The following is an 18,656-nucleotide window of genomic DNA, read 5'->3' on the forward strand; positions in this document are numbered from 1 at the left end:
AATGTTAATGTGGTACTTCTACTTTTACTAGAGTACATTTTTGTCTGTGTATTTGTACTTTTACTTAAGTACATTTTTCTGAGTACTTTCTCCACCACTGTAAGTCCCCGTGATAGTGATAGCCCACCTGCTACTGGTAGCATTTTAGCAAATTTTAACTTATAAACTAATGTTTGCATATTTAATAGCGTAAATCCACATTAACATGATGGCGTTAGCCCACACACTACTGGTAGCATTTAAGCCATTTTTGTTTTCATGAAAAGGCTACAGCTTTACATGCTGAATGGAGTAAATCAATGTTTGTCAACAGTGATGATAGCCCACGACATCATTTAGAGAGGACATGAGCAGCCAGGTTAATGTCCGTAAATTTGTGTTTTAGAAGAACTCATTCAATTCAGTTTTAGAAGAAAACGCCCCATAAAAAAAAAAAAAGGCAGATTTACAGCTGCAATGATTACATTTACTAAGACATTTTTCTGTCAGTTGAGTGACCAAAAGTGATTTCAAGAAATACAATTTTATATTGTATTTGTAAGTATTTTTTAAAGGTTTCTCTACTTTACGTAAATGTAGAAGTCTTGAGACAACACCCGAGACGTTTTATACACTTGGACAGCATGAATTTTTAGCAGATGTCCTTTCTGGTCAGTTTCCTAAAGTGTGAAGAAAGTCCACATCTTTGAGGAGATATTTTCCATATGCAAAGCTTTTGGAGTTACTTCAAGTGGCTAATGACCAAGCCCAGAAGTTGGGGTAAGTTCAGAATGTCAGAAAAAGCATCCGACATTCAAAAAATGACAAGAGGCATATTTCCATGTAAACCAAGTTGATTTTTATTGAAATGTCTTTTACATTTTCAGGAGAGCAAGATGACATTTCAGTCCAAATGTTCTTGTTTTGCTTGGGTACTTTTCTTATTTTGCTCATTAAGACTGGTCAAATCCCTTTATTACATGAAGTCACATTAGGCCATATCATGTTGTTCTAACCAAACTCAAGAAAATTTCTGATTAGGACAGAAACCCTTGGAATGCTGAAGAGGCCCAATGGGACACCGTGGAGACTTTGGGGTGGGGGATAAAAAGAAAGAGGCATGCTTTAAACTCAAGGAATTCACCTTTTTAAATAAATGTAATTTATGTGATCCAAATCTGTGTGAGACGTTGTGAGATCTAAACATACAGGTTTTAATATTTCTGTCAAAAGTAACCAAAAAGGGAAAACAATTTATTTTTTCCCACTGATTCTGGCAGAAAACCAAAACAGCCAGTCTGCTGCAGAGACTGACCCTAAGGAAGAATGCCACAACAAACATATTTATATCACCCAGTGGAAATTACATGGGGCAAACTCTAAGTAGCCCAATATCAGATTTAATGAAGAGGCGGATCCTCTTCACGTTTCTGAACTTTTTTTTTTTTAACAGACAACTCATTCTGTAAATCTGTTGTCTTAATATGTCCTTAACTTGTTCTACTATCAGAACCTTTACTCCATAGAAGCGGTACCAGAAAGGCATTTCATCTTTGGCAAACGTTCCAACAAGTCTGTAAACATTTCTTTTCCTTTGTTGGGAAGAAGAAGAAGAAAAAAGAAAGAACAGAAGCCAGCCATTCAATCCATGAAAACAAACCTGCATCAATGCAGAGGAAGTTCAAAACTGAACTCTTTTTAAACCAACAATTAAATACAAGGAACCCCCAAAGAACAGATGGGTCCTCTGTTGGATGAGGTGGCTTCTTTCAAAAACTGAAATATACACTGTTTGCCACTGGATAAATACGGGGTGGAGGTGACTCTTTCCATGGTTGAGAAAGAAACTGCTGAAGGGGGGAAAAAAACAGGATATTTTGCATCACTACTTCTAGGATCAGGTACTGAGTCTCCGGCCGGGATGATCCCGAGTGCACCGGCTGGTAAACAGACTATAGCAGCTTCTTTTTTTTTTTTGGGAGGGGGGATTTCACGTTTCTAACTTTTATTCTCCATATCATTCACAACCGTACGCTCACATACTCATTCTGCACTCTGTATCCCTTCTTATCGTCATCATACACCCAGTCTCTCACACACACACACACACACACACTCAAATACGTTTCAGGCAATTGTAGTTCCTTTGCATAGCCTGTGGACCACAGTCCACGTTCCCAAATGCAAACGCCGTAAGGCATTGTGAATTTTATTTGGTGCAAAGAATACTGCCCCCCCCCCACTACCACCCGCCCACCCAGAGGTGTCACAGGATCACAAGCCTTTGGTTTCCCCAGCCTCTCCCCTCTTTCACAACTAATCATCTACCACCCATGCACACGTTTTGCTACTTCTCATAAAGCTCATGCGATTCCTCCCCACCGCCCCGTTTCCTTCCCTTTTCGCTCAGCTTCAGCAGCAGTCTTTATAGTACGGTTTTTGTTTGAAGGGTTAATGGAAAACGAGGCAGCAGAAAAAAAAAAAACTCAGCTAAATGAGAAGCATGGATCTTGTGTGCAAAAATGGCTTCACAAATTCAACACATAAGGCTTGTGGTATACACTTTTTTTCCTCCTTTTTTTTTTTTGCATTGCTCAAGAAAAAAAAATTAAACAATATATCATCTGCTAACTCTTGTTTTCAATACGAGTCTCAAAATAAATAGATCTCCCTCTTTTTCTTCTTTTTTTTTTTACTTAAATACAAGTTAATATTTTCTCTCTGGTGCTCAAAAATACTTTTAGTCTGAAGAGAGTCCTTCACAAGTTAGAGCTGAAGATTTCACACAAGTAGGCTGCTCCTTTCTGCTGATCCAGTGGCATCAATTCCACAGGACCAAATTCATCACGGGGGGGAAAACAAAAGATTTTCAATATTGCAGGCTATTAATGAGCCTGTGGAATCAAAGAAAAGAGGGAGGGAATGAAGGATAAAAGGAATAGGAAGAGAGAGACAGAGAGAGAGAAGGACGTAGGGGCAGGAAATAAAGAGGCGTTAAATAAATAAGAGCGGGTTTGGTCACTCCCACCCTGGCTTGACACTCCGTTCACAATACTGATCGGTGCTGGCTTCTCAACACCAGGTCTGGGCTCTGCGCTGGTCAAAATCAGCTATTAGTCGCTTGATGTGGGCCAGCTTGTTGTGCAGGTATTCACAGCGCTGTTTCTCTTCATGGTAGTTGGGGTTGTGCTGTAAGAAACGCAAATCCATAAGGTCAGACTCGACTTTCGTCCCTGTAAGGCAGTATTGTGCCGCGGCTCACGTTTGGCCGCATGAGGCCAAGTAATGTTTAAGTCATTTCTGAAATTAGGGCTGGATATGAAATCAATAATCTGTACCACACTAGACATGTTCAATATCAATAGATAATGCGTCTGAGTAGAATATTCAATAATTTCATTGAACTCAGATCGAGAACCGCACAGCATTTTGGGGGATGTAGGCAATGGAAAGACATTAGCTGCTCAACCTCTCGCAGCTAGCTAAGGTAGGTTGATGGCAACTCACTCTTTGGTTACCTAGCAACAACCTGTTGAGTAACTTGCGCAGCAGTTTCAGGTGTATTCTGCTTAAAAATAAAAACACCCTGTGGAGGAAAAGCTGAATAAGGCCACACCACCAGTTTGGCAGTAATTTTAGATATTTAAAGATAAACAAAAAAATCAAAAACTATTGATACTGTAATATAAAACGCTTATATTTGTGATGCGTTTCTCAGCCATATTGTCCATTTCTATCTGCAATAAATGTAAAACACTGATTAAAAGCTAATTTTACCAGCTGGGTTTAAAACAGCATTCTATTAAAGAACATCCTTCTGACGTCGCTATTAAATAAGTTGAGTCAAAAATCCAGAAAATTCGACAGTGTTTTGCAAAAATATTCACACCAAACTTCAACCAACACAAAGTACTGGTAGAGAGATTTGTTTCTGCTTTTTAAACCTTTCTACAAACGAAGATCGCAAAATATGGAATACATGTGGACGTGTGAGCCCTGGGTAAAGGCCTTGCAGAGCCACATTTTGCTGCCACTGAAGCGTCTCTATTAGGAGACTATGACAGACTGACTGAGTTTACCCATAGTTCTTTGCAAAATAGCTCAATCTCTGTCAGGTTAGATGAAGAGTAAAGAACTTATTTCAAATCTTGTTGCAGATTCCTACTTTATGTCTGAACTTTGACTACTTCATTCCAACACCTTAATATAACTTAATCTTGGAGGTACAGATCCAGGGGTTGAAGACATTTCAGGAGAGATTTTTATTTTATTTTTTTTTGTTTTACAGCAGACTTGCTGTTTAGTCTTCCAGAACTACTCTCCTGTAATGTTTGGATGCATCCATCCATCCATTTTCTGTTCACCCTTGTCCCACAGAGGGGTTGGGAGGGTTGCTGGTGCCTATCTCCAGCTAATGTTCCAGGCGAGAGGCGGGGTCACCCTGGACAGGTCGCCAGTCTGTGGCAGGGCAACACAAAGACATACAGGACAAACAACCATGCACACACACTCACACTCACACCTAGGAAGAATTTAGAGAGACCAATTAACCTGACAGTCATGTTTTTGGACTGTGGGAGGAAGCCGGAGTGCCCGGAGAGAACCCACGCGTGCACAGGGAGAACATGCAAACTCAGAAAGACCCCGGGCCCAGGACCTTCTTGCTGCAAGGCAACAGCGCTACCAACTGCGCCACTGTGCAGCCCTGTTTGGATGCATCTCTTCTCCAAAACATCTGAATGAAAAGCCTGAATTCCCTCATCACCATGTTATTCAGCTCTGCAGAGGCCTGCTGATGAGCCATTCATGTGCTGTGTTAGAAGAGGGATGCATCGAAACGTGGCAGGATTGTAGCTCTCAGGGAAGGAGATTAAGACTTGGTGTTTAGATCTACAGAAATATAGAAGATCACTAGAATAAAAATGGATTAAGGCAAATGGTTAACATCAAAGAACACGCCGCCTGTCAGAGTCAGAAAAGCAAAAATTACAGTAGCCAGTTGAACTACTCACTTGTTTCATCTTTTTGTACTCTTTCAAGACCTCTTCTTGTACTTTCTGTTAAGAAAAATTATTTCATGTCAGAAAAAACTTTAAGCTACATCAACAAATGTTTAAGTAAAAACAAGCATTAAAAAAACAGGATCATTTCTTTGCCTAAACTGAATGAGTTTACTGACAGAAACTAATCCATATCCTCACTATCAGACAAGTTGTATGAAACGTTCTCTACATTATACATCTTAGGCTCATTAGTAAATATGACGTGTTGTTATTGCTCAAAGATGAAGGCAGTGCTTCAGCCCGACCTGGTACTCCTTGGTGCCGGGAACCAGCTTCCTACACCGAGCGTCGAGCTGAGTGAAGCGCCTGGTGATGCTCTCCACGCGGGCGTGCAGCTGACGGTACTCGTCGTATTCTGCGTTGAAGTCGTCTTTGTAGCTTTGTCTCTGGTCGAGAGACGCCAGCGGGGCGTACTTCCTGTGAATGTGCGGTAAGCATAAAACAGTCCGTCAGTCCACCTCTCCAAGCAGTTATCATTTCTACAGATTCACCCAGGAAGCTTTGCACATGCTGAGCTTCTCTATAATCAGACAGAGCAGGAAAAAAAACATAGCTCTGAAGGACACAGAAGAGTGCTCTATGCCATTTCTGCATCCTCTTCAAATAAAGTTGTTTTCTTTATTTGTCAAATTGAAAATTAAAACTCACACTACATAGTCGGGCACATCAGTTTTGGAAGAAGATTCAGAGGAATGGACTGGCTTCTCTTTGACTGAAAAGACAAGAAGGAAAAAGAAAAGTCGATACTGAACTGGAAGCCCATTCAACATGATGAAGGCTCACTAAGAAACTAAACAAACCAGGTGGCAGTTAAATGCAACATCAATATCTGAATTCATCAGCACAAAATAACACAAAAAAATCACTTATATGGCCCAAAGTGCTGAACTTAAAAAAGGCTAAAATCCAAACCATAATGAAAAAATGTGGAGGGCAAAATTATGGAGGTGAACTGGCAGAGAGAACAAAGTCTTACCACCAGCCTTTATGTCTTTCAGTTCATTATTTCTGAACATGTCCGGTGAAACTAAACATCAGAACAGTGATGGATTTGAATAACATCAAGACAATAAAAACTAGAAATATTTCCTCAAAAAGGTTTGTTGACAGAATCAGGTTTCAGAACAGATCTAGTAAGTCACATACCAGTGAGTCGCTTATACACCGAATTCAAATAAATAAAAAAAAAAGTAAAAAAATTTCTTTAAAATTCTTTTGAATTGCCCCATGACAAGTGAAGAAAGTTAAACAAAACAGAAAACAAGAGGGGACCACAATAACCTTTTCATTTTGGGTTGTACAACGCTAATATTTAGCCCATAGAGGGCAGAAGAGGGCTGCTCTACTGATGATGGCATTTATGGATTTTCTAGTGAATAGTGCTGAATTAAGTTCAGACTTCCTGTGCAGTTCCTGTTCATGGCAGATTCTTCTTCTATGGTCAAAATCACCCAGTAGTGAGATTTTAGATAAAAGTCAGCGCTTTCAGATAAAAATATTAATGAGAAAAACTCCCATTAGTATATTTCCTTTTTCATTTTGGAAAAAACAATGTAATTAACTTAAAAAATCTGGAACAAGACATAAAAACAATGCATTTAATAGAGATATTTAGACCACACGCTAATTTAAACCTTGTCCAGTTTCTGACTGGGGTTTAAAACTAAAATTTTAAATCTACAAGTCAGCTTTTTCTCACTACTGGTGGATAATAATCTAAAACCAGGACCCTTTAAAACAGACGGGATTGTCTAAATGGTATTTAGGACTTTCCTGAATTAAATTCTCTATTCAAAGGTTAGCTTAAAAAAGGTCATTTTGTAAATCCAACAAAATTTAGAGGATTATACTTTTCTGGATTTAGTTTAGTAGAATAATTTGGAAAAAAAAATGTTATGTGGTCAACACAGCTATTAAAAACTAACACAATCCATCTAAAATGACAGTCATTACATGTACAAACTTTTTACTTTTGCTAAAAGACTAAAATCAGAGATGACCTAAAACCTTGATGAATTTTCACCTTGGCTCCTGATCAACTGAATGGAAACAAAAATCTTTCATCAGTGAAAGCACCAAAACCTAAACCCCACCAAGATGCACTAACATCAACTCTCTTCCTTAAGGTTGTCATGAAAGCGAGAAGAAAACTCAGCTATATTCAGCATCAGTGATGTGTTTAATTAGTTATTTAAAATGGAAGACCAAGAGAAAAGAAGAAAGATGAACATAGGTTGCTCTGTTTTATCATGTGTAGTTTTTGATCTCTGATACTCAACAAGCTGGATTTTGACTTGGATTGGTGGCAGCCTGTAGGAATCTGACTCAAGTAAGGATCATCATTCTGTAAAGATGATGGACTGACTGCTGTTTCAGTAGGACTAACTAACAATGGTCATGAATATCTGATGCTAATCATAGGAAAAAATGCCAACTTGGCAATGAATTGTTTTGCTTAACTTTAGTAACATCCTGTTTTACAGTAACTGCTTCTTCTCCTAATGTGGTGACTGTTTGCAATACAAATTACTACGGAGCTCCAGAAAAAAAAAACAAAAAAAACTTTAATGCTGTTAATTGTTGTTCTGACCCACCAAAATGAGAAAACCCTGATCAGTTCAGAAAAACACTAAGGCATAATATATTTCCCACGTCTAAGTTTAGTCAGACCTAATTGTTGATGTGGATGAACTGGCTTTCTGGATGTGCTCCACCGGAGTTGGAGTGAAGCAAAGTGAGACGTGTGAAGCGATAATAAAGAACCTCCTGCTGTTAGTGAAAGTGTTTCCAAGTCAATCTGACAACAGTGTCAAAGATTCTTAAAGTCACACTCAAACCTGATGGCCAACTGGACTTACAGGAACTGCACTAGGTATGAATCACTTATTACTCAGTATATTAAATGTATCGTCTGCTCGGTGGTTAAACTATGCAAACAATGCGTCTGCTGTCATACCTTGATCTTTGTAAGGATTTTTCTCAACAGCTACCTCGATGTCTTCCTCAGCGCTGCGCCTCTTTCTCACCCTGTGACTCTCCTCTGCCACCGCATCAGGAGGAATGCTGCTGGAAGCTCTTTCCGTTTGTTTCCCTTTGACCCTCTCACGGTCCTTGTCTTTGTGCTTCTTGGATTTCTTCTTGAATTTCTTACTTGTACTGCTAGACAAAGGAGGGCTGGTGACAACAGTGGAGGCAACTGTGAGAGAGGTGCAGGGGGGCGGGCTGGGAGAGGCGGCTTCTCTGGGGGCCGGGTGCTGACAGCGCTCCTGCAGGGAGCGGGAGAAGGGGCTCGGCGAGGGGTCTCTGCAGGAAGAGCTCTGGTCCATGGGCAGGTCCTGAGTGCCGCAGCCTTCCGGGGTGCTGGGGGAGTTGGAGTTGGAAGCTGGGCTGAGCTGCCGATGCGACGGCGCCGGCGGGTGGGAAGGTATGGGGAGATGGGTGGGAGGCCCTGAGGTCACGCTAGGGGGCAGGGATGAGTGTTTGGAGCGGGGGCTGCTCTCGTCCTCGCGGCGGTCGGAGGACGAGGCTGAGGGCCCTCGGCTGCTGAGGTGAGAGATGCGGGCTTTCTTGGGAGCCAGAGGGTCGATGAAATCGAAGTCTGCCTGGTGCTTCTGTGAGAGCGCAAGAAAATTGTTTTAAAATTTAATTAAAATTTATATCCTCTTGTGTGGGTGTCTGTGTTTTTCTTTTACTTTTTTTTCCCATACCTGCGGGGATGAAGGGAAACCGTCTTTAGGCAAACTGTTTGATGAGACTCTCTCAGTAGGGAGACCCAATTTGCTATTAAGAACAAAGAAATACATCAGTGTGGAGCAAATATCATTATACTACTGTAGCACTAGGTGAAAAAAAACCAGTTTCTTTCCTACAGCCGTCATAGATTCACATACACACACACTCTCTCTATATATCCATATTCTCTATCTATATTTTATTTATTTATTAGGCTTCTTAAACTGGGACCAGAGTCTGAATTTCATGCAGATGTGGGCTGGGATGACAATGAAAATCTTTCAGAAGATACACTTATTGCAAGGTTTAAAAAAAAGATTCAATTTTCAATGATCTTGTTATAATTTATCAACTTAACTCCAATAAAATGGATATACAAAAACAACAAATCAAATTGTAATAAATAGTTTTAGTGTCACACACCGTGAATATTGTGAAGTTCAAGACAACTATGTTTACTTCTCTGACTCTTACCAAAAAGCCAATGTAAGTCTCTGCTTGAGTCATATAATGCATCACCTGCAGTATGCAGGCTTTAATAACACGTGAGGCTCTGCGGCCCTGATTCTCCTCTTGTATAAAAATAGACTTAGAAAGTCTTTTTAAAAACAAGAGAGACAAAAGGATAACAGGTTATTCCAGTACCGGGCTAGAATCCGGTCAGCTTGGATCTTCTCATCCTCAGAATAGCCAGGCCAGTCTCGCTGCACGTCGCGATAAATAGACTCCTTCAGCGAGTAAGTGTTATCTTTGGGATTCAAGATTGCCACCTGTTGAACAAAGACTCAGTGAGCGAGTTTCAAAAGTTCAAACTTCAGTTGCATGAGAACTTTTCTTACATGTATTGAAACTTTCGAATTTCCTGCACGGGCCACCTGTGCATGCAAATGACCTGCAACAATTTAGTGATTGGTTTCTAATCAATGGAGACTTTCTTTTTCCTTTTTACAGAAGACAGAACTTCCTCGGGCAAATGTAGAAACTTTAATCATATGTTGAACAAGAGCAAAGAGGATCTCTGGGATTAATGTCGACTCAGAGGCCTTACAAAAGTTGCGCAGTGCAACTTTGCGCAGTGCAAAATTAGCTGCACTGGATTTTCTGCGTTGCCCAAGATGCGACTTGGGCTTAATCCAACTTTAATTGCTGCACATAATCCAAAATGTGGGTAAACAAAATGTCTGATTACTTGTTGCAAGGTAGTCCCCAGTGAGTTTCGGTCCTTCTGGTTGATACCGTCCCGCTGCAGACGGCCTAGCACTTCCAGCTTCTTGTAGGACTTGAGCGCCAGCAGGTGGATGATGCGGTCCCGGAAGGGCTTCTGAGATACAGGGTTGTTGGAAAGGCACTTGCGTATAGTGTTGGCTGGGTTGATAGGCGTGGAGCGTTTGCGCTCTGGGACTACATCTGGGGCCGACAGTGCTGGCTTACGAGTGTGCACCTGCTTTCCTAAACACAGAACGTAAAAACGGCGTTAAACATTTTCTCCACAGGGAGTTTGATCTGCATATCGTATGGGTTTATGTATGTATCTAAAAAAACCAGCACAGATCTAAACAGATACAACCCACCACTTGCTATTAAAAATATCTACCGGGTGCTATGGCACAGGGGCAAAACACGACCCACGTATTGAGGGCTTGGTCCTCGTGGCGGTGATCGCAGGTTCGATTCACAGCCTGGCGATATTTGCGGCATGTCTTCCCCCTCACTCATTACCCTTTTCCCTGTCGTACTACTTTCAAATAACTGCGACTAGAGCCAACAAAACCTTTAAAATATATGTATATATACCTTTGCATAATGGGGAAAACTGGCCATCAAATTGAACTCTGCATTTCTTGGAATAATACTTATGCAATTAATGGACAAATTAGGCAGAAGCAAAGAATAACCTAGTTTATCATCAATGTAAATAAAGCCAGAACGGATAGGTGAACACTAACTTTGATATTTTAAGGACACATAACAAGTGTATCCCTCGTTAGCTAAAGGAAGGCGTTTAGACGACTGTTGTATTTCTGAGCCACGTGTTTTACAATAGAGACGGCACGTTCTCATGCTTCCTAACACTTGTTATGAAATTCTAAAGTTCTTTAAGAGATTAAGGCTAGTGACGGAGAAGAGAAAGGAAACCAGTTTTTTTTCCAGGCAAGACGCAACGCGAGATGATCTGTACTTTATCTAAAAGGTTTAAATCATTTTCACACAGAAATGCCAAGCATTAATAATAAAAATCATAATAATATGGCTATATCTCAAAAGAACCAGATTATTAAAGATAGCGAGAAGTTTTGGATTAAATAAATGGCTTAAAATGGATTTTGCGTAAAAAGGTGCTGACAGTAAACCAGCTGCGACAGGTTTCAGACCCACCGCTTTTCTATGCAGCTCCTCTCGTTTCCCAGTTTCTGTCTGAATCAGTTTCTGTCTAAACTTGTTTATGTAAATCGATTCTTACATTTATGTCACAGAGGACAGAGGTCATATTATACAGATAATTACAAAAAAAAAAAAAGTACCTCAGAAAGTTCATATTTTAAATTCTTCTGCAATACCTTCATAATCCTCGGATCTGTATCTGCTGCAAGTGTTGGGCACAAAAACAAAGGATTCCTTTTTTTCCATCTCATTTTGAAATGAGATGAACTTTAGCTTCTCTATGCAGAGAGGAACTTTCAGACAACTTAGTAAAGTACAGAAAAATATAGCTCACAATTTTATTTTTATGTCAATTAAAGACATTTAACCTGAATAAATATTTTTTTAAATGGAGTCATTAAGGGGAATAATCTTTAAAAGCCAGCGTTGTTCTTTGAGGAAAAGTAATTGCCTCATAAAGCTAATAACTGGTTGTGGCAACCTTGGCAGCCAAAACTACCATCAAACATTTGCAATAACTGGCAATTAGTCTTTCACATTACTGAGGAATTTTGTCTCATCATTCTTTTTTTTTATTGTATTAATTGAGCCACATTGGGGGGTTTTGAGCATAAAGACGTTTTAAAGTTCGGCCTTAGGGTCTTATTTTAATCTAGAACCCTTATTTTGATTTTTTTGGGAGGGTTACTGTCACTGATGTGCTTTAGCAACCTGACCTGCTGCATAACACGCGTCCTCAGGCCTTTGTGCCCTTTTTAGACAGCAATTGGCCTCGCCTTGGAACTTTCTGATGGACGTCATTTATGCCAGCTTGTTTCCGACTGTTAGATCATGAACACTGACCTTCACTGAGGCAAGGGAGGCTTTAGATGTTGTTCTGGGTTATTTTATGACATTGTGGATGGGTCGAAACACTCTCTGGAGCAACATTGGTAGACTGCCCACTCCTGTGAAGGTTCGCCAGTGTTTCATAACTTTTCGTTCTTTGGACAATGGCTCTCATTGGGGATTGTGGAGACTCAAACCTTGGAAATGGCTTTGTAAACTTTCCAGACTGACAGATGCGATTCATTTTGCTTTTCATCTGAGTGTCTTTGTACTAAGGCACCATATATTGCACTCTGAGATCTTTCTGCCTACATCATGTTGTCAGACGGGTCCTGTTTGAGTGACTGATTTTACAGGAAGTTATCAAGCCCTGTATTTTGTTAAACAGAAGTCAGCTTTCCTCAAAATGTGGTTAATTACAGTTTATTTATGATTAAGCAACCTCTGTGTGAGGTTGAGTTTTTTTACAATGGCAAGGTATTTGAAAGATACAGTGTGAATTTTCAAACTTTAGACGTCTTATTAAAATTTGTTTAATGAACTGAAACATTTTTAAAAAATTACAAAAGAATAGATCAAAATTTTAAGTTTGACTCTTTTTTATAATAATACTAACTATAATGCTTAATCTTTATGGGCAATAATTTGGCATGCCAGCTATGAAGTCCAAAAATGGGAAAGTTTGCTAAAATTCAAGGTTACTAATGCAAAAAATATTATTTAGTAAAGACCTTCATTTGGAGTTTGTCCTGGTTAAAAATAAAAACAACTAGAGTTTTAGAATATATAATTTTACTTGTTTCCAAAACGTAACTTCACTTTTTTTGTTCATATTGTAAGCATTAAGACATAACTACATCATAAAAAGGTTATTATAAACTACATCAAAAATAGAGGGACACTATTAATTGAATTCAATTTCTGTTCAAATTAAAACAAAGTGCCAGAGACTAGGTCAAAACGGTCCAAAACAAATAAACAGAAAAAAAAAAAAGACTTCACAGTGGCAGATAAACAAAGCTGGGCTGAGGGCCTTACCTCGGTATTGCCCCCCAGGCTTGATGACTTTGGTCCCCCGTTCACGCGTGTCCTCCGCGGCCTGGGTCATACGTTCCCGGGTCACCTGGTAGGAGTCATTGGTGGCGCACACTGTGACCTTGTCCTGAACGGTCGCCAACAATGCCAGGTGTGAGGCCCCTGAGCTGGAGACAAAGATGCAGCGCGAGAGAGAAATGCGAGGCAGAGAGGGATTACCTTCCAGCAACGCGTAGTAAGACAGCAACAGTTGATTCAGCTGAACAGCGATTACCATTACCTGGACACATACTGGTGGATGCATTCAAAGCTTCCCTGAGGGTTGTCCTTGCCCACATTAGACAGGTAAAAATCAAAGTTGTGGAAGGCGTCCGAGGAGTCAGTCCTGGGAATTTTAATGTGCTGTAAAATAAAGTAAAAAAAACCCTGCCTAAATATGAGACTTTAAATTTGTAAAACAGAATGGTGACCAAGGTTTAATTTACTAGTTTGTAAGTGAGAGGTATTTTCACAGTCATTAAAAGAGACTAATGATGAGTAACTCTTTAGCTAATTGACTAAAGACTGGGATAGGTCAATGGTTTTTATTGTCGTTCAAGACATCCATATTTAAGTAGCGCTGCGTTCACAAGTACAGGACCTTGTGTCCCTCAGTACAGCTCGTTTTATGTTTCATTGTCCCAACACACACTGGTCCCCAAAGAAACGTCAGACTGATTGTTTACAACTCTGTTGAACTCTGATAATGCCCTGTTTGATAGAAATGGATGTTTTCTTTAAAGACATGGCAGAAATACCAACACACTTTTACCAAAGCATGAAGTGTGCAACATTAAACCTCACACTATGAGGATTTTAATACAAACTATGTAAATAAGATAAAAATTACCCCTTGAAGTCCCTTGAATTGTACTTTTGGCCTTGAAGATGGTACATTCTGAAATAGGAAGGAAAGAACACAGTTAAATCTGTTTACAATTACTGACAAAGAGGGAACATAATCAAGTTAACAATAGATATAAGAGTTCATCAACAAAAAAAAAAGTCCACATTAAATTTAAGCCGTCAAAATTCAACAAAAATCAAAATCAGGTCGATTCTCTCTGGGTTGCGTCTGATCGGTAATCAGCAGATCAAATGAAGAAAAATCTTGTATTTATCTTCTATTCAGTACGTGTATCAAAACTAACATTTAGTCTACAAAAGCATCAAGCAAAAACACAAATACCTGCTGCACATTTTTTGTCTTATGTGCTAGAAAAAAGAACATCAGGCCAAAAAGAAATCCAGAAATGGAGATGAGGTTCAAATCAATCATTTAAATACATTCCAAATGTATTTAAATGATTGATCTGAACCTAAAATGTAGCATGGCAGGAGTGTCCAACGTTTTTAAGTTCTCTCCCTGGTGGTAGTCACCACATTCAATTGTTCTACAGATGCCTGCGAATGAGCCATTATTTGATCCAGATGAATTGAACATGTGCAGAGCATTTCATATTTTGTCTAGAGGACTTTACTTTATGTTGTCTTAATTTAGTATTATTCCAGATTAGGTGGTTATATAGGCTGAAGCTAACATCTAATACCAAAGCCACCTTAAAAGACTCCAATCTCAAGAGAAATTTATCTTTATGTAGTTTTATTCAATTTCCTGTTACACTTCAGAAAGCAGATCCAACCGCCTTGACAATACGCAGTTACAACAGTTGCTTATTTGGGGGCGCTGTCACAAGAAGCAGAGAGCTGTCCAACAGGTTCATCTAAGTGTTGTGGTAAATGCAGCAGTACCATGAATGCAGCTGTAGTTATATCAACAAATACAAGGAATTGGGAGTTTTCAAATAACATATTCCTATAAATCATATCTCACTTACTCTCTTTGGTTCGCTGGACAATCAGCTTACATAGCCATATAAAGGTAGTTTTCACACCGCTTAAAACAAACTGGTTCCTTCCCAGTCTTGATCCAGTTTGTTAGTGGAGATGTGAACACCGAAATCGCAGAAATGGGTGTATACCCGTACACTGACCGTTTGGAAGAAGTGGTTCCAAATGCAATCCGTCAAACTCATAAAGAGATTTGGACCAAAGTAAACCAACCGTAGGTGTGAAAACGTCCATAAGGTAACCCCAGCCATGGTTCATTTGCAACTGAACTGACACCTATGTTTCCAGACAGACCAGAGCATGATGAGCTTTCACACCTGATCAACCTAAGCAGACAACCTGAATAACAAACTCTGGCCCATTTAAAGTGGACTAAACAGCTGTGAAAGGGCAATAATCTACTGGAGGCAAGATATTAACTACTTATTGCCTTTTAATAAAATGTAACCTCTGAAATCCTGGCCCGTTTCTTCAAATACAGAAACTGAAGCCTTTATTAGTGTAAAGTTATGGAGGAGGAAAATGTTTTATCAAGCAGGAAGTAAACATGGAAACATTTACACCAACAGCTACACTCCTTTTCACATAAAAAGGCAGGATAAATAAAGTCAAAGGTGATGTTTGAAGAGTTCTCTTGATATATCACTTTAATAATGAAATGTGAAGTAAACCTGTAGTGTTTTAGAGCTGTAAAATTGTATGGCAGGTATGCATGTGTGTCAGTGTCTAGGTTAAATAAAGCTGGTAGCCACAAATCTGCAGTGGCTGCAGCAGATAATAGGTTAGGACAGGAAAGCACAAAACTCAGTTTCTTCACAAAGCCTTAGCACACACACAAAAAATACTTGGCTGGAGTCATTAAACATTGCAATCAACTAGCCAGAGAGGAAAGAAGTTTTTTTTTTTTTAAATCCAGCTACCTCCCTTCAATGGTAAACGTGACGCATGCTTTTAAACTTACATGGTGAAGGAAGGACCGTAGTTTTGATAAAATACTTTAAGATTGAGAGAATTGTGTCACAGTTGTGAAGGCTAAGCTAGTCCAAGCCACAGACTCCCTCCCCCACTCGCTCACGCAGTTCTGATCACATTTCACGTCGCCACAGAACGACAAAGATAGCCGGCTTCCATAGTTCGATGACTGGTTCAACAACAGCACACATTACTGGGAGGGAGAGAAACAAAAAGCAGGCAGTTTTGGGCTGCTCAGTCAGCAAGAGATGACAGGCTTCCCTTCAGCAGACAGAACGCACTAACACAACCAACGGACCCTTACAAAAGAATTTTTGACTTTGTGATAGTTCAGTCGTCCTAATGTTTTTAACCCAAGTTGATGAAAGAAAAAATATTGAGCTTTACAGAGTTTAATTGCTGATGTGGAATAATTTTGCATGAGACATCATAAAAAAAAAAAAAACTTCACAATTTTTTCTTTTAATTTTGCCAAAGGTCAGCAGACAAAGAAAAGACAAAAACTGACCTATTAAATGAAAACAAAATGAAAACTGACCTATTACCGTGTCTGAATCAACTATTTGCTTGAGAACATTTGAATGTATTAATACCAAAGTGTTTTAACATTCTGGCATTTAAAGCAGATGTACGTGCATGATGTAATCCTCCTTTTGTAAAGCCAATCCCAAATGTCTGACTGGTCTTTAAACTAATCAACCAACAAAATGCAGTTTCAATACACTTTTTTAGGAATGTATGACTTAATGCTTTACTATGAGTAATTCTTAATTTCTTCAGGGTAGATTCAAACTACAACTTTGAACACCTGCACCATGTTTTCTTTTTATATTATCATTATTTGGAGAGGAAAGAAAAACATAATCTGACAACCGGGAAATGCCTGATTGTCACATCTCTCAAAAACAAAACGAAACACAACAAGAGATTTCTGAACACTAATGCCCTGCTCTATGCTGTAGTTTATCAGAGTGAAACGAACTAGTCAGAGTCCTGACATTATGTAACTCTTTAGTTGTTGGCAGATTGACAGAAGTTAAGGGCAGATAAATTGGCTTCAGGCATCTGCAACTCAAGTCTGCAGAGGTTTCTTCAGGTGAGTTTACCTGCGGTAATCTCAACATGCTTACATCACACCTTAACATTTAAAGATTACAAAAGTTATATATAATGTGTTGCATTTTCTCAGATCCCCGTATAAATCATCTATTTGTGGTGAAATAGTAAATAGGCTCATGTCAGTTGTATATAAAATATATACTTATTAAAATAAGCAGCCATTATTAATCATGTGATTTTCTACAACTACAAACACGACTGGAGTCACGTATTAACTGTTGTCTCCTATGACAGGGACTGTAAGAAATACATAAAACATTGACCTTTTAAAATAACTTGTACGCCATTCTCCAGGAACAATTAAAGTTATTTGATTGCCACATTGTATAATAGGTTAAAGAGCTATAAAAAGGTGGCTCTAGTCTAGCAGAACGTGCATATCCCTAGCAGGCTGCGGTGTTGGGTTGTCCAGCCAGTTGAGACCATATGGTAACCTGACCAAACATCGACGTGCTTTAAAAGCCTGCAAAGCTAAACTAAGTTCAATTTGCGTTTTTCAGTATGTACTACTCCATATTACTGGTGGTGACATAGTTACAATTTGCGGGCATTCAAGTTAAAGTTTGCTAATATGCTTGTTTACAGTTCTAAATGAAAAAAAGAAAAAGTCAAATGTTGATAACGTACAATATTGAAACCATTTCCTAATTGGGTAAGCACGTTAGGTCGGTTGAGAGGACAGGAAACATGGACTAGGTTGACCAGCAAAGGGGGGTTCTGACTGAAGCAGTGCTAACGCTAATCTGACTGTCAATAAGTTAACAAAGAGGATTTATAGTTTATTAAATGTATGTCAGCTCCTAAAACCTGGCCGGAACAAAAGACGTGGCCTTCGTTAATTAATATCAGCCCACAAACCGGCTGACACAAAACTAATTTAATCAAAAACAGAAGCAGAAAGTCGCCCTGTCAACAGTTTAGCTAACCTCCTAGCTTTAGCTGTGCGTGGCAGTTGGGAGACGCGGCGTCGGCTAGAGACAAGCCAGCTGCCATATTTACAGGAATTAATGTCTTCTTCAACTCACCGAACTACTTTGGTAGTTTTCTATCGCTCTCAGGGCCGTCTCGGTCAACTTGACGTGTAGTACGGATACTCTTTCAGCACCCTGTTGGCCACAATTTAATCCGTAGCTCCCATCCTCGGAGAGAGCCGCCATCTTTACCAGCCCTCCACCATCGTTCCTCTGAAGCCGGAGCATTTAGCAGCTGAGGCTCCCTGGGCGCACTCTGCTCCTGGGAGGGATCACACTGCTGGCCACAGGGCTGAAGTTGGATTGGTCTTCATTTTTCTGTCTTTCTAAACCTAACCTAAAGTGTTTTACAGAGAATAAAGAGAGCACTGTTTTAATTAAACATTTTAGTTCAAATGTACTTTTTTTTGAGGGGCTATATTTAAAGGGCCAGCTTTGTCTTTTTTAAAACCTTTATTTGAACACTTCTAGCTTCTAGTTCCTCTTTCTCTGTACACACAGACCCACTTCCGAGTTATGCTGACATGGTGGAACTAATTATAACCTTCTGAAAATGTCAGAGTTAGCTTCTGGGACAGTAATTCATCTATTTCACACACACGGTTTGGCATACATTTTGATGACGCTAATCAATTTTTGTATTTCCAAGTGCCACCATACGGATAGAGATTTTTGAACAATGTTA

The 18,656-nt window shown here is 39.5% G+C and overlaps 1 protein-coding gene across 2 annotated transcripts; it reads right to left on the bottom strand.

Moving 5' to 3' along the window:
- Positions 1–815: 815 nt before the first annotated feature.
- ell2 (elongation factor for RNA polymerase II 2) lies at positions 816–18,236 on the bottom strand. 2 transcript variants are annotated; one of them, XM_028002187.1, is made up of 12 exons: positions 18,026–18,234; positions 13,909–13,956; positions 13,300–13,421; positions 13,023–13,186; positions 9,964–10,223; positions 9,420–9,544; positions 8,750–8,822; positions 7,999–8,653; positions 5,691–5,754; positions 5,288–5,459; positions 4,992–5,036; positions 816–3,168 (listed from the first exon to the last, which is right to left on the bottom strand). In XM_028002187.1, exons 1-12 carry the CDS (start codon positions 18,197–18,199, stop codon positions 3,052–3,054), a joined length of 2,019 nt encoding a protein of 672 aa, XP_027857988.1. In that variant the 5' UTR covers positions 18,200–18,234; the 3' UTR covers positions 816–3,051. The 2 variants fall into 2 exon arrangements, with proteins under 2 accessions (XP_027857988.1, XP_027857989.1); XM_028002188.1 differs by lacking the exon at positions 816–3,168 and adding an exon at positions 4,617–4,869 and having other exon boundaries at positions 18,026–18,236.
- Positions 18,237–18,656: the final 420 nt, after the last annotated feature.

The sequence above is a fragment of the Xiphophorus couchianus genome, chromosome 20 (assembly GCF_001444195.1).
Source record: "Xiphophorus couchianus chromosome 20, X_couchianus-1.0, whole genome shotgun sequence".
In the NCBI taxonomy this organism is placed as follows: domain Eukaryota; kingdom Metazoa; phylum Chordata; class Actinopteri; order Cyprinodontiformes; family Poeciliidae; genus Xiphophorus; species Xiphophorus couchianus.